Source organism: Malaya genurostris, chromosome 3 (genome assembly GCF_030247185.1).
Source record: "Malaya genurostris strain Urasoe2022 chromosome 3, Malgen_1.1, whole genome shotgun sequence".
NCBI classification, from domain to species: Eukaryota; Metazoa; Arthropoda; class Insecta; order Diptera; family Culicidae; genus Malaya; species Malaya genurostris.
Genome location: NC_080572.1, coordinates 101,577,816 through 101,603,332, shown reverse-complemented (window position 1 = coordinate 101,603,332; position 25,517 = coordinate 101,577,816). Strand labels below are relative to the sequence as shown.

Genomic DNA, 25,517 nt, shown 5'->3' with positions numbered 1-25,517 from the left:
ATCCTGAGAAGAAGCGCAGGAATTTGTTTTTACGCAAACATTGTTGACATTACTCATACGCTTGCAAAGTGTCTTGCTCCTTAACGAACACAGAGTAACATTAAAACGATCCTAACTTTGTTGAAATGTTGATTCCGAATCAATCAGGAATCAGAACAAATTGGCTCAAATGGCACGTTCCCCTTGATATTTGGAGATTTGTGCAGTTAACATCAATGGATGGCCAGGGTTGACCCATACATTTCATCGCTTGGAATTTTCATAATAAATTCATTTTTCATCTTTTGTCATTGTCTAATGAAGGAATCCCTTTGTTTCATGCAGTTGACGATTTGCTGTCTGTTATTCAGCTCATGAGAGACTCATTTTTCCACCTTCTGAACCTTTTTCATGGCGATCCACTCTACTGATCTACTGATAAGAGTTAACTTGGCACCTAACGTTTTAAAGCTTGCTTCATTTAGAATTGGAACAAACTTTTGCTCATATTGTGGCGCTCCTGGTGAACGGATTTGGAAGTTCTTGGCGCCCACGTGTCGGGAATTTTGTCAGCTTCACGTATGATTTTTGACATTCCCCTAATCTGTCGGACCGTGATTTGGCCAGAAAATTCGGTGCTGTCCATAGTACCGTGAGGAGAACTTGACTCCGGGATGGAATCGAGTCTTATCGAGCTAGCAAACAGCCAAATCGGACCATAAAAAAGAAAAGTGTGGTCAAAATTCGTGCTCGGAAACTATATGACCAGGTGCTGACCAAGTTCGACGGGTGCCTTCTGATGGACGATGAAACCTTTGTCAAGGCTTACTTCGGGCAAATCCAAGGTCAAAGATTTTACTTGGCAACGGCCCGGGGGGATGTTCCAGCCAAATTTAAATTTGTTTTTGCCGACAAATTTGCAAGAAAATTTATGATTTGGCAGGGTATTTGCAGCAACGAAAAAAAAAAACGAAAGTTTTCGTTACAAATAAGACAATGACATCGGTGCTATACAGATACGAATTTTGCCGTTCATTCGATCCCACGACCATCCCGTAATGTTTTGGACAGATTTGGCAAGCTGGCATTACAGCAAAGTCGTTCAAGAATGGTATGCAGAGAAAGGGGTCCAGTTTGTTCCGAAAAACCTTAACCCACCCAACTGCCCCCAGTTCCGCCCTATTGAGAAATACTGGGGAGACTCAATCCAAAGGGAAAGGTTGTCAAAGACATCAATCAGATGACGACCTGGTGGAATAATATAGCTAAAACGATGGACGAAGAAGGTGTGCGCCGCCTAATGAGCCGTGTTACAGCAAAAAAAAAATTCGAGAATTCCTTCGAAACCGTGACGAATAATTTTATCCATATTTTTTCTGAGAAGTATGAAGAAAACGCTACATTTGTATAAAAAAGATCTTGAATTCAACAATAAATAACTGATATACATGCAATTGTCTTTGTTCCAATTCTATCTGAAGCAAGGTTTATCTCTCCGCCATTTGTTTCTGATTTAGGGCATTGTCTTGGTTCAACAATTCTGGCAATTCGGCATTTTTTAATTGTTTGGACTGAGCTGTGCGTGTTTCTCATAAGCTTCAATAAGAGTTTAGTGGGATTTGTTTTGAGTCAGCATTTTCCGAAAATACTTTTTACTTTGAAAGAATTTCGATATAGAAACATCACTAAATGTGCATGACACTAACCTGCAATTTACATATACCAGCAACGGTTTTCCCGTACTTGATGTATGTGTCTAATAGCGTCACTCATTGGTTCACGAACTCCTTATTTCGAAATCAGAAGGTGATATATGTTCAAAATTTCAAACAGTTATTTACAGTAACGTTGCAAAAAATCGCATTAAATTTTCTGAACTGTGTCCATTTGTCCACCTACTTGTTTTAATTTAAAAGTCAAGAATCAAAACTATGGAATCCATTTTGTATAATGAAATGACTCTTTCGTATTCACCATAAATATGTTTTGTTCGTACACTGCATATCTTGTTGGTTTTCTCATATAGAAAGGCTATGAGATCACTGTGAAAAAAACTTTTGAACCGATATAATATAATAATATACCATTCGACTCAGTTCTTCGAGTACGCAAAATGTCTGCGTGTATATGTATGTGTTTATGTAACAAAAATGTACTTCCAATTTTCTCAGAAATGGCTGGACCGATTTTCACAAATTTCAATTCAAATGAATAGTCCTCGTCCCGGGCTGGCGGTTCAATGCGTAGGGTACTGGTCCTACAAACCAGTTGTCGTATGGTCGAGCCCCGACTTGGAAGGATTCGTAGTGTCAGTAGAATCGTAGCACCAGCCATGCAATGGTTCTGTGCACTCTGAATCGGCTGCGAAGTCAGTTGAAACAGAAGGTCAAATTCCTCTACAGGAATGTAATACCAAGGCTTTGCTCGCTTGTTCCCATAGGTTGCTATTGATTTTTTTCCGGATCGAACATCCGGTTTGGGAGTAACGGGGTGAAATGTGTAAAATAAATTATGAAGAAGAATACTCGATTCTGTCAGAAACTGCTCATCCAATTTTCACAAGCTCAGATCCAAATATAATCCTATCGAATTTCATACGTATACGGCGTTCGGTTTCGGTTTTTACATGACACGGAAAAATCAAGCCAAACACTTTCAATCTTCCGTACAATTCATCAATTAGGCAGGTATGGTTATTTGATGACCAAATACGTTGATTTTGAGTATACCGGATCATCGTTCCTGGTTCCGGACGTACCGGGAATATACCCGTGTGCTCCAAACCGGTAATCACTAAAATTTCTCAGAAACGGCTACAACATTCTTCCCAAACTCTGATTTAAATGAAAAGTAATATGTTTTCATAATTTGATGTAGAATTTCATCCAGATATGGCTTTCGGTTTCGGAAGTCCAGGGTACTGTGTATGAAATTGCTGCCTGTGATATAGAGTGATAATGCAATAACATAAAAATACTTCTAAATTTGGTTCAAAACTGTTTCAATTTAAAGATTAAACTAGTTGCTGGCCAAAAATCGATTTCAGCTATATCGCTTACCAGCTCCCGGTTCCGGAAGTATAATGGTAGTCGAAAAGTCAAATAACGGAATTGTCTTCATTTTCTCAGGAACTGCTGAATCGAATTTCATAAACTTAGATTCAAATAAAATGATCAACGTCTTTAAAAATAGAATACTATTGACCTTTGTTCGGATCACACTTCGGCTCCGGAACGAAAGAGTAAGATGTGTTCAAAAATTTTTAATTGCTTTTTATTGGAATATGAGTTAAAATTAAATTATTAAGATTTAAATTGGGTGTTCAGCCACAAGTGGTGACTTTTCAGCCCTATTATATACATGTGTCCCGGGTTGGCGATTCAATGCATAGGGTGCTGGTCTTACAAACCAGTTGTCGTATGTTCGAGCCCCGACCTGGAAGGATTCGTAGTGTCAGTAGAATCGTAACACTAGCCATGCAATGGTTCTGTACACTCTGAATCGGCTGCGAAGTCTGTTGAAACAGAAGGTCAAATTCCACTACAGGAATGTAATACCAAGGCTGATTTGGTTATTACCACGAAGACATCATTTGCTTCCGCAATTCCGAGATTTTTGTGTAGGGAAAATTCTAAACCTACTTGTATTGTGTAAGTTCAAAATTTTAAACCGACATTTAGAGCCAAAATGCAAAAATTCCTTTTACCTTAGGTCAAAAGCCAAACAAACTTTTTTGTTCTTACTCAATATTCCAAAAAGAGTTTTTTGAAAAATCTCTTAGTAATATTAATGAAAACATGAGTTATATGAGAAAGGCATCATAACACTACTAGGTGGATTAAAACAAGTTTTTGACGTAGGACTACGGTTCTCTTCAGAACCATCTACCGAATCCTAAAGAGCTATACACGTTATTATCTTCCAAATGTAATGAAATCAGAGAGTGGAATTTTCGCGACATTGCTTTGTGCGCTGTTCGCTCCCAACAAGAGACAATTTTCATTCATCAAAATTCTGCAGATTTCACCTTTGTTCAGCAGTCATTTACGAACCATCAATTTAATCGAAAACATATGATATTTTCTTCTTTTGAAATGAAAAAATCGGTAGTTAAATATCAATCCGGAAGCAGTTCGATTTGTGTTTTTTTGTTCGCGTCTTAATGAAAAGCACAGAAGATTAAAAATATCAAAAATTGCTTTTCTAGTGCGGTTAGTGGAATAGACTAAATCGGTTTTAAAAATAGTTAATTCCATTTCATTCAAAAATATTGATTTATTGTTGCTGTTTCGTCACATAATAGTAACAGACACAAATCTGATGCAATCTTCATCAGTGTTTGCGGCATCAAATCTCCAAACTGGTTCCGAAAATACCAACCAGGGAACAATTTGACACATTAGCTGAGTTTCATGAAACCACTTTGAAATTGTAGATGTCGCGTCTGAAACTCTTATTTACTTGTAAAATGGAACGTCCATTGAACAGGCAACTTTGTATAGCTATGAAAAGTATCATCAACACATTTAAACTGTGTAAATTTTAACGAAGTAAAATGCTGCAGACAAAAAAATAAAGTTTATCTAAACTCTATTTTCAAGAGTAAAATGCTTATGATCAAAAAAGAACCGGAATTTTATTAAAAAACGCAAAATTTCAATTTTTAATAAATTTCTTCAAAGTACTCTCCTCCTGCGGCAATACATGCATGTCAAAGCTTGATCCAATTTTCCATACAAGTTTTATAGGCCGCCGAAAGTATGGCCTTTAGTTCACGCAGCGAATTCTCTTTTATGGTCTCTATGGTCTCATAACGCGTTCCCCGCAATGGCAATTTGAGTCTGGGGAAGAGGAAAAAGTCATACGGGGCCATATCTGGATAGTACGGTGCTTGTTTGATGATATTGGTCACTATCTGCGTTGGAAATCATCTCTTTGGCCACATCAACACGACGCTGTTTTTGAATGAAATTCAGCTTTTTTGGCACCAGCCGAAAAGCGACGCGTTTCAAACCCAAAACATCAGTTAAAATGTGTTCGGCTGATCCATAAGAGATGTCCAACAACACAGCAATCTCTCTAATCGGTACAGAACGATTTTGCAACAACGATTTGCTTCGCCGATTCAATGTTTTCTTCAGTAACAGATGTTGTTGGGCGGCCAAGGATCTCATCATGATTCAAGCTTGTACGACCACCTTTGAAGCGTTTATACCACTCGTATGCCTGTGGTTTTCCTAGACACGATTCACCAAAGGCATTTTCTAACATTTTCAACGTTTCGGAACACTTAAATCCATTTGCAACACAAAATTTGATGCACGCACGTTGTTCTAAATTTTCATCCATTATAAAAATCGCCACACGAAAATATTTCAACTTCTTTGTATAGACGTCAAACAAAAACTAATCGTACGATATGCGTCAAAATTTGACAGAATGTGTATAAAAGTGTTGCCAACGTTGAGATAATAAAAGTTTACCGATTGGACAAGCGCGGGAATTTTAAAATGAATATTCCGATTCTTTTTTGATCATAAGGTATATTCCGTTTAAAACATATATAAATGTCAGATGAAATTTCCGAACCTACTCAACCATGTTATAACGTATAGAGAAGCAGATTTAAAAAAATGTTACAAAACATCAGGTGCAAATATTGTCTGTTTGAAATCCTCAACGGTACCAAAAACATGAGAGCTCATGAAGGAATTGAAAAATTTATATATCACAAAAGGCAGCGTAATTCAGTATTGAACTACATTCCAGGCGTGTTTATTGGTATTTCCGAACACATATTAGACACAAATACATTGAACAATCATCGTATTATACTATTAAAACTAGATGTTGATTATTTCTTAAATTCCTTTGCAATTAATGCAAAAGAAATTCATGATATTAATTTTGATATGAAATGACTGAATTGGAAAACTTCTTCCAAACAATTATAATATATTTTGACTCAAATCATAATAACGCCCTTTTGAAATGTAATAATTGTTTTGACAGAACCAGAGATCCAAAATTTTTGTCACGTTTGAGAACAATGGGAGCTATCAAGTCAGTTGAACAATACCCATATTACCCAAATTGAACAATACCCATATACCCAAACATTAATAAACCCCTTCAATCAACTACCATAAATAAAAAAAAACATGTCGATTAAGAATGAAAGTTTCGATAATGTTCGATGTTCAATATCAGTACAACAAGACAGGCCCGTATCCAGGATTTTATTTCGGGAGGGGTCCACAGATAAAAATAGAACATCTAACTGACGATTCTTTATGCATCTAGTTCTAGATCCGGGAATGGTTTCAATTTTGCTAAATCAGGAGTTTAATAAAATATACAAAAAGTTCTTAGAAGCTTTAATGCAGATTAAAAAGTAAAAATTAATTAAAATAGAATTTCCGAACTCGCTTACAAAGAAGTCATCAATTTAAGTAAATAGTCATATATTTTGGATGGATCTATGAGAGTTTGAAGCAAAAAGTTCAGCGTGTTAAACGTAAGAGATCGATTTTTGCCTTTCTCTAATCATATAGTCTCCCAGTTCGAATTCGATCTCCGATTTCAGAATTACAGAGTGGTGAAGTTATCCCAAATAATCCTACGCCATTTCGCCGAAAGGATTTTCCAACTGAAAATATCGTACAGAGCATTAATATCGTCTAATTATTATATATGATCGAACTACCGTAAATGCAATGTAGTATTGCATATGAATTTAGCGGTTTCTTGAATGAGAATAGCTGTTTTACTATCGGGCTGCTAATTTTGTTTTTAACAGAACGTAAGAAAATTTTTTTTTCAATGGCATAGATACGAGGTCTGTTCAAAAAGTTCCCGGAATTTTTTAATTGCGCGCGTCTGGAGAGTCCGGTGGTCAAAAATTTTTTTTTATTGTGTTGATACATATGTCCCTAATGTATGGTGAAATTTTCAGCTGTATTCATTGTTTACATTCTGTCTTGTATCGGCTGGTGTAGACGTGTTTTTTTGAGCTCGGCGATTTTTGTTAGTTTAAACAATGGAAGAATTGAAGAGTCAAAGAATTTGTATTAAATTTTGGGTGAAAAATGAAATAAAGTGTATCCAAGTGTGCGAAATGTTACAGAGAGCCTACGGTGAGTCTGCTATGAAAAAAACAAGTGTTTACGAATGGTATAAGCGTTTCCAAGATGGCCGCGAAGACGTTGAAGACGACGAACGCTCCGGTCGACCCAGCACGTCAATAGTCGATGAAAATGTGGGAAAAGTGGAAAAAATGATTATGGATGATCGCCGAATCACTATTAGAGAAGTTGCTGATGAAGTTGGCATATCAGTTGGCTCATGCCATCATTTTTTTCAAATGTTTTGGGCATGAAACGAGTGGCAGCGATTTTTTGGCTAAAAACAGGACTTTAAGCATGCCCCAACCTCCTTATTCATCAGATATCGCTCCGTGTGATTTTTTCCTGTTCCCAAAGTTGAAGAGACCCATGAAAGGACAGCGTTTTTCATCGATTGAAGAGATAAAGGCAGAATCGCTCAGAGTGCTACAGAGCATTACAAAAAGTGACTATCAGGGGTGTTACGAAGACTGGAAAAAACGCTGGCATAAGTGTATTATATCTAGGGGGGATTACTTTGAAGGGGACCATATAGATGTAGACGAATAAATAAATATTTTTTTAGAAAAATGAGAATTCCGGGTACTTTTTGAACAGACCTCGTAGATCGTTGTGATAAGTCAGGGAATCAAAAATAATTAACTGCTGAACAAATATTGTTCTATTTTGAAGAGTGTGTTGGGCGATGAGAGCGATCGTAACTCCGTACACCAGAATACTGCGTACTAGAGTAATGTAAATATTATAGATACAATACACATAATGGAAGTCTTGAGCTTGATGACTTCAAAAACTGCTTAGACTTTTGCATTAATACAACAAACTGGATTCCCTTTCGATTACATATGTATAAGTCCCTCTCACTGTCCATTTGTAGAGCACAAAAATCCTCCAATACACACATTACTTCAAATGACGACAATTTATTGCATACATTATTCACAACTAGCATGAGAAGGAGTGGTCCAAGGTAGCTCCCTTGTTTCGACTCGTGAAGAACATGAAAATTCGTGCATCAAAACTATTTCAATTTGTGAGTCACGTTAGTTGATGGTGTCTGTTTATTTAACCGAACGAATGCGATGCTCATTGTCTAGGAAAAAACGATTTTTCGTCCAATTGCACCAACAATTCACACTTATACTCGCTGTCGATGGTAATTTCTTTCTTTTTTGATGCAGTCCACGAAAAGTAAATCATAACAATTCCAGAAATCCAACTGACCTTTCCGCTCAATTTACCCATCTACTTGGGTCGCTCAGGAGCACTCGTGCTGGCTTCAGTACACTGTCGGTAATCGTACTGTTCACTGTCGAATAATAATGGATCCAGATTTCATTACCAGTAATTAACCGACACCAAAAGTCAAACCGAGTCTGCATCAGTATAACCAAACATGCTTCCGAAGTGTGCTTGCGTCCTCAGTATGCATGTGCATACTACAACGGAATAACAGCAATCGGTTTTTCAACGATTTATCTGATTTATCAGTTAACAACTAATAACCACCAATAGTTTTAGTTGCTTGCTGGTCTGAAATAAGCTACCTAATTTATTTGATTGCTTTGAATACCACAAATGCTACTAGGATTACCAAACCCAGAAAAAAGACGTCTCATCGCTTCATTCGGATTCAAACGGATTTGCTCTACATAATCTACTCACTTTATTCGCTTTGATGAATTTGAATACAAAAATTTATTTACCATTCCGAAATTAATCGGCACCAGAGTCGGCAGCAGCAGCATCAGCAGGAGCAGCTCGGTAGTCCAAACCTCCGACTAGCATAAATCAGACTGTCACAAAAAAGAGATTATTCCTTTTCCAGCAGTCACCCGTCATCCTGGTTTCGGTAGAAACAGCCGGCACACTTCCGTTCTCTTCGTCCGAGGCGTAACGTGACTTCTCGTGTTAGCTAGCTTGGGACGCTGTGAAGCGCAAAACTAAAGATTTAATCAACCGGAACAATCGGATTTTCTGCTCCGGCCAGTGTCGGAACCATCGCTAGGCATTAGTAGCAGTACTGCGCTAGAATCATCGACAGGCCCGCCTCTCGCAGTCTTTTTCGCCGTTTCCCCGCAATCTTCTCCGGTTGGTTATAAATTCTTGCGAAACTTAAGTGCCATTATTGTTATTGGACCCAATTTTCCAGCCAAGCTAAAGCCAAACCTCACCGCTGCCATCGGCAAAAGCAGTTTCCGCTTTCAATAATTAAACGATGTTAAAGCCCGTGCTTGTGCTCAGGATCGATCAGCGCAAAGTCGCCAGTTTCCAGCTTGCTGGCCACCAGTTTCTTTCATTTGATGATCACTTTTTTGCTTGCTCCGTCAGAAAACAGTTAAATTCCATTAAAAGTTTTTCTTTTGCTCCTCCCTGCAGAGCACCGTCAATCGCAACGCTGCGGCAAAAGAGCAAAAAAATCTCCTTGGATAAATATTTTCCTTATCGATTTTTATCGCTTCTACATGCCACAGAAGCACACCATTCAAGCATCATACTTTTCCGGATTGCCATACGAACTTGTTTACACACGTGATGAGAAAGCGATTTCACAGCAGTTGCGGTCGGGTGCTGATCGAATCCGTTTGCGATTGATTGCTCCACTCATTGAAGCGCCGGGATTATGCGAACTGCTAGTATCCGTTTTCCCTGAAGGGAAACACAGGAGTAAATCTATATCACACTTTCAACGATGGTTTATCGGACATCATAACGCAATGGTAGTCTTCGTAGCCTGGGCGCAACTTAATTAATTGACCGATTGAAGTGCCCGATATTTTTCCTATTCACGTTCGCCTTTGATTCGAATCAAGAGACGATTGTTGGTTTTTTAGGGATTAGAAGTTTTATACCACAGACATTACGTGAAACATGCGGTTTGCTCTGCTGGCGACAACGGGGTAGTAAACATTACAGTGGAAACAGTAAAAATATTTGCTTTATGATTCAGCCTTCTACACGGAAAGACCGAAATCAGCATTTTGGCGAAAAAATTAGTTGATTTTCTGATTTTAGTTAGTTATTTTTTGAGACAACTAAAACAATCTTACTTTTGCTAATTTAGATTTTTTATAAATAAAATATTTGTTGAAATGGCTATTTTTTAGTTGAATCCACCAATTAAACGTGCTGTCATTTCTTAGCTAATACCGCTGACAGACATGTGATTTCCGAACAATAATGCACGCGTACAACGATGAGGTGACAGACGTGCTTTGTGCACAGAATGAATGTACAGTGAAACAAAACAACTCAAAACTTAGCTTGATTTCCCAGGTTCGATGATCAATAATATAGAAACCGAAATTTTTGCGGTTTCAAGTGCATTCCTAGTAACTAATTTAAGGCAGACACAATCAATGCCTCTCTGAAATATTAAACTAGTTTTGTGGGTGAGTGTTCATCGGATGACAGTTTCACTCAAATCAAATATTATGGTTTTAAGATACATTTATGACACGTTTGTTCTGGAATACAGGATTTTTTTCTTCATTGTTTAAATGCAATTAGCATTAGGGAATATTTATTAACTATAATTTTGATGTTCTACCATAGCTTTCACTGATATCAAATAAAAATAGAAAATGGTGGTAATATGAGAGGCCTGTAGAACTAATTTTCGGAACACTAGCACCATTTTTTAACGCATCGAAGCTTCTATTCTTTTTATCAAAAAGATGATGAATCACCAAATTTTGTTTGTAAATTATGCCGACTTTTGCCAAATCCGCAAAAATTTTAAGATGTTCAGTCATAATTCTTTTTTCACCCGCATATTCACGACAAAAATAAGAGCGCAAAAACTTTTAACATTGAGATTCAAAATAGTGAATAAATCTAAGATATTCTTAGTATATAACCATAAAAACGGCATGGAAAACACACATATCAGAAAAATGGTATCAACGTAATAGTTCATTCATTACGAAATTTTCATAAACGAGATTATGCTTAAGAGAAAACTGATTTTAAAACCTTCTTGAATTTTAAATCATTCCGGCACAGATTTGACATAGGTTTTATGCTTCAGTTTGCACCATAAATTTGATCTAAAATGGTCTACTAGACTGGAATATACTCTCATAATGGTGTTTAGTAGGATTTTTACGAGTTTAAAGTAGTTATGCTATATTTATGAAGTAACTACTGCAAGTTATTATTAATTTGAATATGTTACTTGGTACGTGTTCAACTTCAATTTACTCACACTGAAAGACATGATTCGCTGTTCTCTATTCGTACCCAAAATAAGACTCTTTCTAAACAATTTAAAAACAAGTTTTCTTTCTATCCAACGGCATTCAACCTGATGATATAAGACAAAGTCATTAGAAGATTTAGAGTTTCCAGAAATAAATATAGGGGTACAAATGTGATAAATGGAATTTCGATTGGTCATCAATAAACAGGATGATTACGTAATTGGTTTATTGATGTATTGGATATTTATCGTTTATTATTTCCATAAACCCAGTTCAACAATAAATTTACTTGTTATTCAATAGAAAACAATTGGTCAATAGTGCTGATTTTTATGTACAAATATGAATACACTGAAGTCTTTTTTTTGCGAATTTACGTAGCGCATAAAAATAACTGCATAAAAAAAACCGCATAACTCTGAAAATTCGCGTAAAAAACCGCATAACTCTGAAACTTCGCATAAAAAAACCCGCATAACTCTGAAAATAAAAAAAATAATAAAAAAATCGCATAAAAAAGACCTTAGTGTATATTGTTTTCTTTATTTGTATTTCAAAACTTCACCAAATTTAAGAACATTTCTTGGTTTGACTGCTTTTTGAAAATCTGCTACAACGTTGATAAACTATATAAGTTTTATGCTGCTTGTTAGCATTTTACAGAATTTTTTTTTTCAAAATAAAACGATGGCTGATGCTAGTATTTGAGTCGTCGAAAAGAATTTTACCGTCGTGGTTATCTTTTCTATATTGGCAGGTATAAATACGATGTTGTATTGGAGAAAAAGACATAAACGAAACATAAACTTCTGTTTAAAAATTTTTCTTCTGAATCACTGTTTTCTTCATTCGACTTCACGAAATCGATTCTCTCAATGAAAACTTTGAGTACTCACTCGGAAAACAAAAACCGAATACAAGTAGTACACCGGACGGCGTAGCCCGGAAGGTTAGAAGATACAAAAAACATTTTTTGACATACATATACAATTAGAGTGCAACATTCGAAACTCACTTCACTGTTAAACGTAAAAACATTATTACACACAATCGCTTCAAATGCGCACCAATTCTGAATAAATACACTTTCCATTAAGAGTTTGCGGCATTTTTACATATCGGTTTAGAAATATTAATATGGATATATTGTAAAACATCAAAACAATTTGCAAGCAGTTTCAACAAGACTGTCCTTTTGAGCTTTTTGGTAGATTGTTTTGCTTTGACACTTCTCATAGAGACAAATTTTCTGATTTTAGACAAATTATTAGTTGTCAATGATAATTACCTGTTGGATTGAAATATTGCTGGTTTGTGTCCAAATGATACATTTCACTTAAACATAGTATTTCTAAACTAACTAAAACTAATTAGATAGTAACACTAGGAACAATTCCTTGACAACTTTTCGTGATAGATTAAAGTAAATTAATTAGAACAGTGGTTGAATGTTCGGCACATGTCGGCAAAAGGCTCGTTATACCCATAATTAGTTCAAGCATAGGGGATCCTAAGGAAAGAATAGTTTCTAAGATTACGGCGATGGATATCAATTTGTAAATGCTGTAAGAGCTCAGAGCAGTCTATTCTTGGTTGGTGGAGATCAGCCACAAAAGTAGCTTTGGTAACATCGCGACGGACAGATAACAAATCGAGATCAATCAGTTTGCATCTGGCATGATAACTTGGAAGGTTCCAAGGGTTTCTCCAAGGAAGCCGACGCAGAGCAGATCTAAAAAAAATTCGTTGAATTGCTTCAATGCATTGGATATCATTTTTTTAGTACGGTGACCACACAACCGAGGCGTATTTGAGCATAGAGCGAACTAAGGCACAATATAATGCTTTCAAGCAATATACATCATCGAATTCTTTAGTAACGCGGAAAATGAATCCTAGCAGCTTGGAAGCTTTGGGAATAGTACACTCAATTTGTTCCTAGAAATCTAACTTACAGTCCAGGAGGACACCAAGGTCTTTCACAGACGATGTACGTTCCAGAACAATTTGTGAAATATTATAGTCGAAAGTGACTATAGACTGTTTGCGACTAAAAGAGATGACGGAGCATTTGGAGGCGTTCAAATCCATTCGGTTGATGTAACACCAGTTAGTCAAATTATTCAACTACTCTTGTAAGAACTCTGCGTCAGCTGTGGATTTGATGACATGAAATAATTTGAAGTAATCGGCGAAAGATAGTTTCATGCACTTGATCGAAAAGTTTAGATCGTTGAGAAACAGTACAAATATAAACGGTCCAAGGTGACTTCTCTGAGGAACTCCACAGGTAACTGCGAATGGTAAGGTTGTACAGTCTACTATTTTCACTATCATTTCGCGATCAGTACGATATGAATGAATCCAATTCAGAAATGACCCGTCAAATCCTAGTCTATTTAACTTTGAGATTGTTATTTGATGATTAATCTTGTCGAACGCAGTGGAGAAATCGGTGTAGATAGAATCTACTTGTAGTCGTGATTGTAACGAATGTATGATAAAGGAAGTATAGGATACTAAATTTGTGGACGTCAAACGATTCGGCATGAAACCATGTTGAGTCTCAGATATATAGTTAGAGCAATTATGTGTTATACAATCCAGAGCTATAATTTCAACCAGTTTAGATACGGCGCACAAAGCTGCTATTCCGTAGTAGTTGGATATTGTACACTTGTTTCCTGTTTTATAAACAGGAAACACATAGGATTTCTTCCATATTTCAAGTTCCTTAACGTAAGGAGTCTTTTTTATGCGAGTTTACATACCGCATAAAAAAACCGCATAACTCTGAAAACTCGCATAAAAAACCGCATAAAAGAAAACCGCATAACTCTGAAACTTCGCATAAAAAACGCGTAACTCTGAAAATTCGCATAAAAAAGTCGCATAAAAAACCGCATAAAAAAGACCGCATAAAAAGACGGGTGGGTAATGTCAGAGACATAACTGGATGTCGTGAATATGAAAACAACTGACATGTTCCTTAACACTTCCGAATATCAATTAGTTGATTAATTGTATGAATTGTGCAAGCATTCCTCTTTTCCACATTTTTCGGAAAAACAAAGAAGGCTTCACTTGATCTAGATTACTGTGAATTTCACACAGCGAAAAGTGCAAAAATCAAATCAAATAGTTCTAGATTTGCACTAAACTGAGGATATTTTCCTTCGGTTTGCGAGCAAGAAATCCTAATAGTTCTTAAGAAAACTTTTAGAGCCATTAGAACGGCTGATTTCGTGTAATGCTCTCCACCGTTGCTTTTTCACCAATGCTAATGACTGGCAGCTGTGACGTAATCGCTCTTGTCGGAAGCGAAACTAGCTTTGCAAACCACACAAAATACATCTGCTCGCAGTGGCGATAGAATCCAAACTGATCCAATTTTTGTTGAAAGGCTTGTTTTTACCTGATTTCGTTTGTAGCATTTTCACTAATGGGCGGTCCTAACGGCTATAAAAATAGCAGCATATAGAATTTTAAATTCGATATTTCATTTCGGATTTGCATTTCATTGAAAGAAACTATCCGGATGCTGTACGGGATTCATTGCTGCCTTTCAGAAGGACCAAATTGTGGAACTCACTACGATATTAAACACTGTTCGGAATATTTTCTCGAACGATTTGGTGTACAGCAGGAGATATTTTGTTCTCTTCCTCAGAACGCGTTCTGAGTGGCTGGTGTTGACATGGGTCAAATGAGACAGGTTTTTCAATAGTGTACTATTGAAATACTTCAATGCTTTTTCTTTACACGTTTAAGTTGAAAAAATTCGATTCTATTGGTAGTTAGATTATATAAATCCTTTCACAGATCACTGAGCAATGATCTTTAAAAAAACGAGAAAGGCAAACGCGCCTTATGAATTATCCTCTTTGATACTCGTTTATACCAAACATTTCAGAAAAGTTTAATTTTGAACTATTTGAGATTATGTCACATAACTGAAAATTTTATCAAAAAATTGTGATCATATTTCCGATGGCATGTAGCAAAAATTATGTTGATTCGTTAGATACAACCAGAGATATTCACAATCAAAAATTTATCACTCTCTCAGAGGGTAAATTTTGCAAAGGCACCCCATAGTAAAGTAAGTCGTATTCACGACAAGAAAGATCTTATTGTAATGGATAGTGGAACTAATAGGCTGCCAGAGCAGTTTATTATTACCACAAATGGGATTCCATCGGGTCCACCACTAGATGACCGTTTTAACTTGGCACATGCTGCGCTCACTGTAGCAGTTGATATACTAGGATGACATCCAATTAGAGAACGAAGAGGGACATTATTCGTCGCGAGAGATATTCTTTGATCAGTTAGATGTTCTTCAGAGAAAACACTATTAAATTAACTATTAACGCGAAATAAAGTGATTTGTTCAGGCGTTTGTAGCGATTTTTGAGATAAACATAATGTGATCTAAGAAGTAATGAAGGTCGTTTAGCGAATTTTTTTAGCGCTGATCGTTTGGCAGTTTTGTAGCGTTTTAAAGTGGGATTCGACCAAGTAGGGTGAACAGATTTACGATATATATTTTTAGGTATGAATTGGTCAATAGCATACGACACAATATTCGTCCATAGTAGAGCAGCAGAATTACTGTCATTTTCGGAAACGAATTTTTTTTCTCCATTTTCAGTACATCCGGGGTTTGGTAAAATTAAAGTCGCTATTTTCAATCTGCAACTAAAAGACCTATAAATCGAAAAAGTATTAAGCTGAGTTTAGATTTTGGTTTTAAGCCCACTTTTGAAGACGTTTTGAAATTTTTGACACCTATCACTCTGTGTTTTCGGAAACAAAAATCGGTCACCGATAAAATTGAAGAATTCAAGCATTCATTTGACTCCAAGCTTGTGAAAATCATATCTGAGGAAACATTGTAGAATTCAATGATCAGAGTCGAATGCTGTATCACTTTTTCCAATATTTATTAGTCGAGTTTTAAAGTTTTTGCCTTACCTTTCTTTGTTCGTAAGAGAAAAAGCGCATAGTCACCTTAAAAAATATTTATTTTCAATTTAAAATTAATATTTGAATAAGAACTTTACACAATTTAAGTAGGAATTACACAATTTAAGTAGGAATTACGTTTATTTTTTTCCGTCTTTTCAAAATCCAATACCAAATTATTGTTTTCAAAAGCATCTTCAGGTATGTGAAATTGGAAAATGTGTTTGTTAATGCTCTTTATTGAAGCATAAAGTCAAAAACAAAATCGACAAAAGTGTTTGAACTTTTTTTTCTCAATTCTCTAGTATAGTTTTACTTGAAGTATAACAGCTCTTAATATAGTATCTGGACTTGTTATAATCTTAATAAAATCTGATTGTTTCTCATATTAAACCATATTTATAACATAATGAGATATAAATATTAGGATCATATATAATTTTGATAGAATCCTGTTGTGCTCTGTTGATCGGGAAGAGATATTTAAATACATTGTTTAAACAAAATAATTCGCAAGCAAAATTTGTTTCGTTTTTTGATATTTTATTTTGTTATGAAAAAACAATTTCGAATCTTCAAATTTCTGAGCCCTCTACAAAAGTCCGGGCCCAGGGGGATTCCATCCTTTCTTCCTCCCCTCTTGGCGGCCCTGATACCATCACGTGTTTCAATGATTTTTTTAAACCAACTTTTATGCAGGAAAACATGTACTGCTGTGCACGAAATGATTTCTGACATTTAGCTTTCTCTACGATTTAGCAATGACTAGACATATTATCATATGTCTGTCAAAAGGTTTATTCTCGTTGGAAACCACAAAAGTAGATAAAAGCTCATATTAAAACTTGTGTCGATTGGTCAAAAGGAATATTGTGGAAGTTCAATCGTGGTGTTTTAAAAGATGTATATTGAATGATGAAGTCATACTATAAGTCCTAGCCAAATACAAAAAAATGTTCACTTCGAAGCAGAGCCGCTTTTACAGAGGGGCAGTGGGGGCCCTCGGGCTCACGGTTTTAGGGGGCCGTTGACGGGATAAACCGAGCAAAAAAACAAGTTCGTTCAGTTAGTTAGGGGCACACAAATAAATCTCGCCCCCAAGCTCAATAATATGTAAAAAGGACGCTGCTTCGATGTAACTTTTCGCAATGTAACACCATCAGTTCTGAAAGGTACATAATTGTTTTCCATAAGATTGCGTAAAAATGAGAAAAATCAATGCAAAATTATTCTCCACCACAACAATGCGAGCTCTCAGAAATGGGGGCGGTCCGTTTGGCACAAGGTTATTTGACCTAGAGTCTTTTGGCATAATGATCATTTGGTATAATGTATTATTACACTCGCAATATTTTGATCTGATGTGAAATTTCGTTTGTTTTTCGATCGAGTAATGTTTCGGAAGGAAAATTCAAACGAAATATTTCGATATTAGATGGAATAGCATTCTTTTTGGTGATTCTATAGTAAATACACACTTAAAAAAATCCTGTGATTTTACATCTTATTAGATGCACATAAATGGAGCGTCGCAGTTCACACAAATTCACGTGGAAGAACATTTAATATTGTGTCTAAAACTCCATAACATGAAATTCGTTGAAATAAAAAAAAAGAACACTGATAGCAATCGCCGCAACTTGAACCGAGAATCATTGGATCGTATGAACGTCTGTTATTCGACTGAGCCACAGAAGCATATATCTGCTTGGTTGGTAAAAGCTGCATTTAAATGCATACAGTCACACCTGCTAGCAGAATGCAAGTTACAGTCTAAACCAGTAAAATTCAAGCTAATCTAACATTAAGTTAATACAAATGAAATTTTCCGTCATTTGACGAATTAGGTCTTTATAAATTACATCGTATTAAAAATTAAATCATTTGTATTATTCAAATTTTTTTGGTGTGTAGCAAACTGTCATTTTACATAAGCAACTCACTCAGTGCTAGCACAATATTCTGTTCTTTATAGATGATTCGGATCACGGCGGCCGTTGGCCGTGAGTGCTCCGGTGAACCGTTGTCGAAAAAATCACCTCTATCTAGTTGCGAGTGTTTGCCCAGATTACCCAAAGCTTGGGGCCATCCCTCAGTTAAGTCAGCAGGACATTAAAAACGACGCAGTGTAGCCGCACTAGACCTTTCAAAATATCAGTAAATTAGAACAAATTGTATTAAGCAGCATGTTGATCTGTTATGCCAAACGACCATCGTATCAACCAAAGATTTGCGAATTTTATGTCAAATCAATTGTTATGCTAAGTGATAATTATGCCAAATGGCTTTATGTCAAACGGCGTTATACCAAACGATATCATGCCCAACGACCTTATGCCAAACGGGGTAGCCCCCTTCAGAAAGGGCGTCAAACAAATGACTTTTTGAGCGTTCAAAACATCGAATTAATGGGTCATCCATCATCACATCCGAAGTTATCTCCCAAAGATTTATTCTTATTCCAACACAACCATAAAATAAATTGGGATTCTAGTGCAAAACTTGCGTCTGCTTAGCGGTTTAAATTGAACTGCTAGGTGCGAGATAGCAGTTCAGTTTGAACTGCTTTAAGCACTGACGAATCGAAGGCGAAACGCGAAGAAATAAAAAACAAAATATGTGCTTTTTACACAAATCAACAAAACCCCTAAATGTTCAAGAAAAAATCATTCTGCATTCACGAAAGTATGCTGAACGATCTGTAGGTGCCAAAATACACATTTAATAAAACCTCCAACCCCCGAGAGGATTTAGAGATTTTGCAAAAGCGATACCATTCTGTTTTCCTGGACGATTCGCAATGCTTAGGAGCAGATGTAAGTTCGGCACCCCTCAAGAGATGCCAAACAATCTACTAAAACCATTACGGGGTGGAAACATAAGGGATTCATTCACTACAGGAAGAACGACGAACTCCTCTGACTATTGCTCCTTACCAGATAGGGTGAGAAACGATAGGATATCCTTCAAGTTTAGCTCACCATACACAGATTCAACCATGTATGGAGAACCAAAACCCTGGATACGTAGTTACGTCAATGCGGGACAGTTACATATCAGATGCTATGAAGTACGCAATCGCACTTGTAAAAATCACAAAAAATGATACCGGTCATACGGCAAATATGCCGAAAAATAGACATGTTTTCTTTCTATGCCTAGTCAGTCTAACTGTGACCTTGAGTTTTGAGCTCCACAAGGGAAAAGCCCACAAATGTCTCGTTTACACTACCTTTCTGAGACTTCTGCAGTCATTCAGTCATAGGGACGAAAATACACCTTGACTTGGGAGTTCCTGTTTTAGTGGCCTTTTACGACATGGAACAGGAAACCAGTTGATTAATTCTTGGTGGAAATAATACCACCGGATGCCACACAGCTTACCTGTTTGGTGGACTCATACCATCGGGACAGGTGGACCGTAATGTTATTCTTAGTCTTTTGAGAACAGCTACCGACATTACACGGCTATCTAAGCTGCTCAGAAAGAGAAGTTGACATTAAAGAATCAATTTAGAAAAACAAAGTATGCAAAGCGGCTTTTGTGGCAAAGCCTACATGTCCAGAAAGTTTCTTAAAAATCTGTGAGGGTACTGCCACCTCCGAATACGAATTGAGGCGAAAGTCATCCGATAAGTTTTTGAAAACTGAAATAATCTTTTTGAAGGTCTCTTACAAAGACGACAAACAATTAAAGTCAATTTTCGCAATGGTTATATAGTCTTTATATATGGCAAATACAAAACATTAAACAACCGCTACACGATAGTCTACAGTTGAAAACTAAAAATAAATCAATTCAAAATTTTTCGTTCAAATCTTCCAAAATCAACGGGTAGAAAAATTCAACTTCGCTCGTGAAAAGCCGTCGCCGTCTAACACTCAAATTCCTTCAACACTGTTTAAACGACTGCTTTTTCCACAGGAAAGCAGCTCATCACAGCATGCACCTACTGGAAACTCATCGATCCGTGTAACCATATGTGGGTTACCTTAATTTGATGATGGCACCGGCTGCCGTGATTGCAATAAGTAGCGTTTCTCATTCTTTCTCCTTTAAAGCACGACTCCCCTCGTGTGTCTTTCCCTTCATCGATACCAATACCAGTACACGTACCAGTCCTAAGACTAGGTGAACGCGTGTGAGGTTTACTGTTCAGACTGTCTAGGATTACGACACAGGTGGGGTGGTATTCCATAAGTACTTTCCGTTCCGTGGGAAAATCTCATCACAAAAAGTGTCGATGGCAATTTGTTCAAGTTGTATGGATCTGTGTGTGTGTATGTGCGCTTGCCTGGAAGAAAAGTTTTCATCTCGATGCGATAAAAGTTGACAAGAAATCTGGTTTTGGTGAATGCCTACTTTGAAAAGTTCTGACACGCCTCAGTCAAAAACCTTCGAAAACGATCAAAAACCGAATGGGAAGTCAAGCGTATAAAGACACGGCCGAGTCGCTCCGAGCTTTAAGTGCTGTGAGTTTGGGTAATGTACGGGAAAATGCCACTGTTGGATCAGTTGATGCGAAATGGCTCGTTTTGCGACTAGGGCAGACACAGAATACCTCGGCTATCATCGTATTGAAGATGGTAGGTCCGAGTCCCAGCTGGTCTTTCGCATGAGATTTTATGGAAAATATTTTTCATAACACTGGTGCCGTAACACTGAGCTCGTGTTGTATCATATTCATAGAAGCGCTTTATTTTTCAATCACCTTTTCAAAAACCAACTTTCGTTTTATAGCCACCCACGTTGGGCATATTGTTTCAACTCGAATTTATGTCAGCCACTGTTGCCCTATTTTAAAGTCCATGTCTTCTTAAATGACGTAAAGCATCCCAAAGCAACGATTCATGTTCTTCTCTGAAACCGAGAAAAAAAGTTCATTTCTGGCTCATTTTACATGGCAACAAAATGAGAAGTAGGCAGATTATTTATTCAAATCAAAGTTTCAGAACACTTGGGAACAGAAAACAAACACATTTCCGTTCGAACCCTGACGCTGGGCACAGGTTCAAGCGGAACCACCCCGTCATGCGGTCGACGGTTACCGGAAGGTCCATGTAAGCACCAAGAAACAGTCACCGGCGTGGGCGAAAACTAAGCAAACAAACAACACATATTTTCATCAGGCTGAAACAAATGAAGATGATTATATTGTTGGATTCAACATTAGGCGTAGGTTGTTTGGATTGAAATAAACGCAAGAAAGCCGTGAATCAACAAGCAGTGGCATCATGTTTTCTGAACTTTGCAGATTTCAAAGCAGCCCTCGGACTGCGCTTGTACACATTAGATGCGGAATTGGTTAACAACAAATCTTCCTTCATTCCTTGTATAGCTTCATGATTGATATTTTCTTGGTTATAGTTATATGCAATTGAAACGATTTAATTTTGATACGTTAATTGTATAAATTTCATACATCTTGCATAAGCATTGAGTCCTTCAGATACAATTTTGAAATCGTTCTGCGTAGATACATTTCACATTTCACAACGTAAATTTGAGTCTTGTTTTGAACCTCTATATTTTAGATGCCGAATTATAGAGCTGCTCAGTATCGATTGACAAAACCATCAGCACTGGTTTCTGTCAGATTAAATCGTCTGTTCTCGCAAAATTGTTTTATTGATCTTTTTCCTGCTACACTCCAGTGATAGCTTCTATTTCCTGGAAAGCTCAATAAAATCCTAAGCCAGACATCAAAAGATTTCAGTGAACTTACAGTATCGATGGCAATAGCTAGTAAAGCTAACAATCCCATAACGTTTAGAAAACAAAATGTTTCGACAGCAGCATCATCATGATATGATGAAGACTATGATGGTTTCAAAAGTACGTTCTCATCTATGCGTCAAGAGATAAATAAATATTAAATTACAAAATCCAATCCAGGATATTGAACCTACTGCTCTTAAAAGCTTCATTTTGTTCCCCCTTCAGAAACGATTTTACCCGTAGTTTTATGTTTCAACTTAAACTGTTTAGTGCACAGTAATTCAAATTGAACTGGTATAAAGTTTTCACTGAAACTGACCCAGGATAGTTTTATCAAACAAATACTTTTCACGAAACTGCGTTGAGTTCACACTTAGCAACTGGGATGTGAGCAAACCCGGTATAAGAATCAGGATCAAGACTGACTCGATTTTCAGTTCAATAACGTTGAGAGTAGGCTCGAAACTGACTTCAACCAAACGATTTGGGGGCTGTCCATAAAAGACGTCACGCCGCAAGGAGGAGGGAGGTGTTTCATAAAACGTGACCTTTTGTGACAGGGGGAAGAGGGGGAGGTTTTTGGAATGTGACGTCAAATATTTTCAATGAGCGCATTTTTGAAATACCTAATTATATTACTGCTTTGCCCTATTTCCTGGAAAAATCTCCACAATAAACGTTTACATTCTATAGGAAAACGTGTATTTGTTAATGTAAAAGCTTCTTCTTGTAAATTCGGAAATGAATGATGTAGGAAATCATTTCTGTTGTGATAAGCAAAAGTGTACGGAGGAGCGAGTAAATTAGCGAAATTAATAATTTTTTCCTAATATGAGTAAAAAAGAAAAAGATGCTTTCAAACGGTTTAACTTCAGTTAGGCACTGACAATTTTTTCAGTAATTTGATTTTCTAGCATTGATAATAGTATATCATAAGAATTTCTCTTATCTGATTCTGATGCAGTTTATTCAATTGTACTCCATTTGAAAAAGGGCGGGAGATCAATGATTTCAGACGAGGATCATTTTATGTCTTATGTGATTTTCCTCCACCAACATCAAAGCTTATCGAATCATCCAATGATTGAACTTACATAAATCAAGAATCATTTTAGCTCAAAATTACTACCCATTGTGTGACGGAAGATCAGTACCGATATTGATCGATGTGATGTAAAATTCACTGATCAACTGATCATGAAAAAATTCTTCGGTAGTGATCTCGTTTTGATGAGGTTTTGGTCTTTATTTTCTTAGCCCTGTATGCTACACTCAGGAAATATTATTCTTTACCTGAAACAATAATATATCTGTGTACCCCTAGAAGGAATAAAACAGATGATTTCAATGTTTCATCAATTCCAACCAAATACTTTTGTTAATTTATATAATTGATATTAATAAAATAATTCCGATGATATTTTTTAATCTAATCACAGCATGTAATAAATCGATTTTCCCCTCATATCTGTATGGTTTGTCATACAAATTGAGAATGTATTGAGATGAATTTTATTTATTTTGAATTCGTGACATGTGACATAGGGGGGGGGGGATGGGTCTTTGCTTTTGTGACAATTTGTGACAAAGGGGGGATGGGGAGTCAAAAATCGTCATAAAAAGCGTAACGTCTTGTATGGACAGCCCCTTGACAGCAGTTAGGGTGGAAACAGCTAGGGTTTTTGTATTTGTTGTTTTTTTTGTTGTTGTTGTTGTTGTTTTTTATAAAAGATATTTTTATTCAGGCCTATTTGCGTACAAGCTTTACGTGGCCGATTTAGTTTTTAGATAAAAATTTTTTTGTATTGGATCTCGTTGTCACCCTTTTTCTAGGGGGAGAGGAGCTTCCATTTTCCTCCTGCGAGGATTGAGGGGCAGTTTGTTCGTGGTTCGTCTCGTCATCCATTGCCGTGGTATTGTTGTTGATTTCGTTGCTAGTTGCTGTACATGCGCCTTGTTGTACATTGTTTGCAGTTGCTGGTTGGTTGGATGGTAAGCTGTTAACTTCAGCTGGTGTACTTTGTTCTATAGGGGGTACGTTGGATGGTTTCGTTGAAGGGATACTTCATTGTTGTTGGTGACTGTCACAGGTGTACTGGGGTTGCTTGGGGTTGGTGTGAAGGAAGCACCGTTGTTCTTTGGTGTGGTTGTCTCCTTGTCCAGTTTATCACATGGCTTACCATAATGAACAGCTTTTTGGCAATATTGACATGTAGCCATCTGATTGTCATAGGTAAGAAGTGATTTGCACGGGATTATTGTATCCTGACCGAAAGTTAAATAAGAAGGTATAGGCCATTTAGATTACCGGGGAAAAAGTTTTTCCACTTTTCTTTTTCGATAGAGAGAATCTTTCCGTATTGGGACATAGTTTTACGAACATAAGAATCGATGACGCTTGAGGGAAGATCATGCACACGCACTTCTAGTTCTCGTATCGAAGGTCGAATTTTGCACTGCCTGAAGTCAACAATAGTTTTTTTTTTCTTTCGTACCGGCGGTATCTTTTGTTCGTTTGGTTCACTCATTTTCGAAATCGTTCTATTGTTCACTACACAATACTGTACATGGTTTCTTTCGTCCCGATGTAAGTGGTTTTGTTTTATCGACTGAATTGGATAAGATGTGAGAGCTAACTGGTTGTTGTTGTTGTTGTTGTTGTTGTTGTTGTTGTTGTTGTTGTTGTTGTTGTTGTTGTTGTTGTTGTTGCTGTTGCTGTTGTTGTTGTTGTTGTTGTTGTTGTTGTTGTTGTTGTTGTTGTTGTTGTTGTTGTTGTTGTTGTTGTTGTTGTTGTTGTTGTTGTTGTTGTTGTTGTTGTTGTTGTTGTTGTTGTTGTTGTTGTTGTTGTTGTTGTTGTTGTTGTTGTTGTTGTTGTTGTTGTTGTTGTTGTTGTTGTTGTTGTTGTTGTTGTTGTTGTTGTTGTTGTTGTTGTTGTTGTTGTTGTTGTTGTTGTTGTTGTTGTTGTTGTTGTTGTTGTTGTTGTTGTTGTTGTTGTTGTTGTTGTTGTTGTTGTTGTTGTTGTTGTTGTTGTTGTTGTTGTTGTTGTTGTTGTTGTTGTTGTTGTTGTTGTTGTTGTTGTTGTTGTTGTTGTTGTTGTTGTTGTTGTTGTTGTTGTTGTTGTTGTTGTTGTTGTTGTTGTTGTTGTTGTTGTTGTTGTTGTTGTTGTTGTTGTTGTTGTTGTTGTTGTTGTTGTTGTTGTTGTTGTTGTTGTTGTTGTTGTTGTTGTTGTTGTTGTTGTTGTTGTTGTTGTTGTTGTTGTTGTTGTTGTTGTTGTTGTTGTTGTTGTTGTTGTTGTTGTTGTTGTTGTTGTTGTTGTTGTTGTTGTTGTTGTTGTTGTTGTTGTTGTTGTTGTTGTTGTTGTTGTTGTTGTTGTTGTTGTTGTTGTTGTTGTTGTTGTTGTTGTTGTTGTTGTTGTTGTTGTTGTTGTTGTTGTTGTTGTTGTTGTTGTTGTTGTTGTTGTTGTTGTTGTTGTTGTTGTTGTTGTTGTTGTTGTTGTTGTTGTTGTTGTTGTTGTTGTTGTTGTTG

The 25,517-nt window shown here is 36.7% G+C and overlaps 2 protein-coding genes across 2 annotated transcripts in view; one reads left to right on the top strand and one right to left on the bottom strand.

Moving 5' to 3' along the window:
- LOC131439588 (protein O-mannosyl-transferase TMTC1-like) overlaps positions 1–25,517 on the top strand; it is a 667,156-nt gene that overhangs the window by 160,033 nt on the left and 481,606 nt on the right. The gene's annotated exons all lie outside the window — the stretch shown is intronic.
- Positions 25,086–25,427, bottom strand: LOC131439590 (ataxin-8; the record flags this gene model as incomplete). Its single annotated transcript, XM_058610792.1, has 1 exon — positions 25,086–25,427. A coding segment is annotated over one exon (342 nt), but the record flags the coding sequence as incomplete, so codon positions are not given.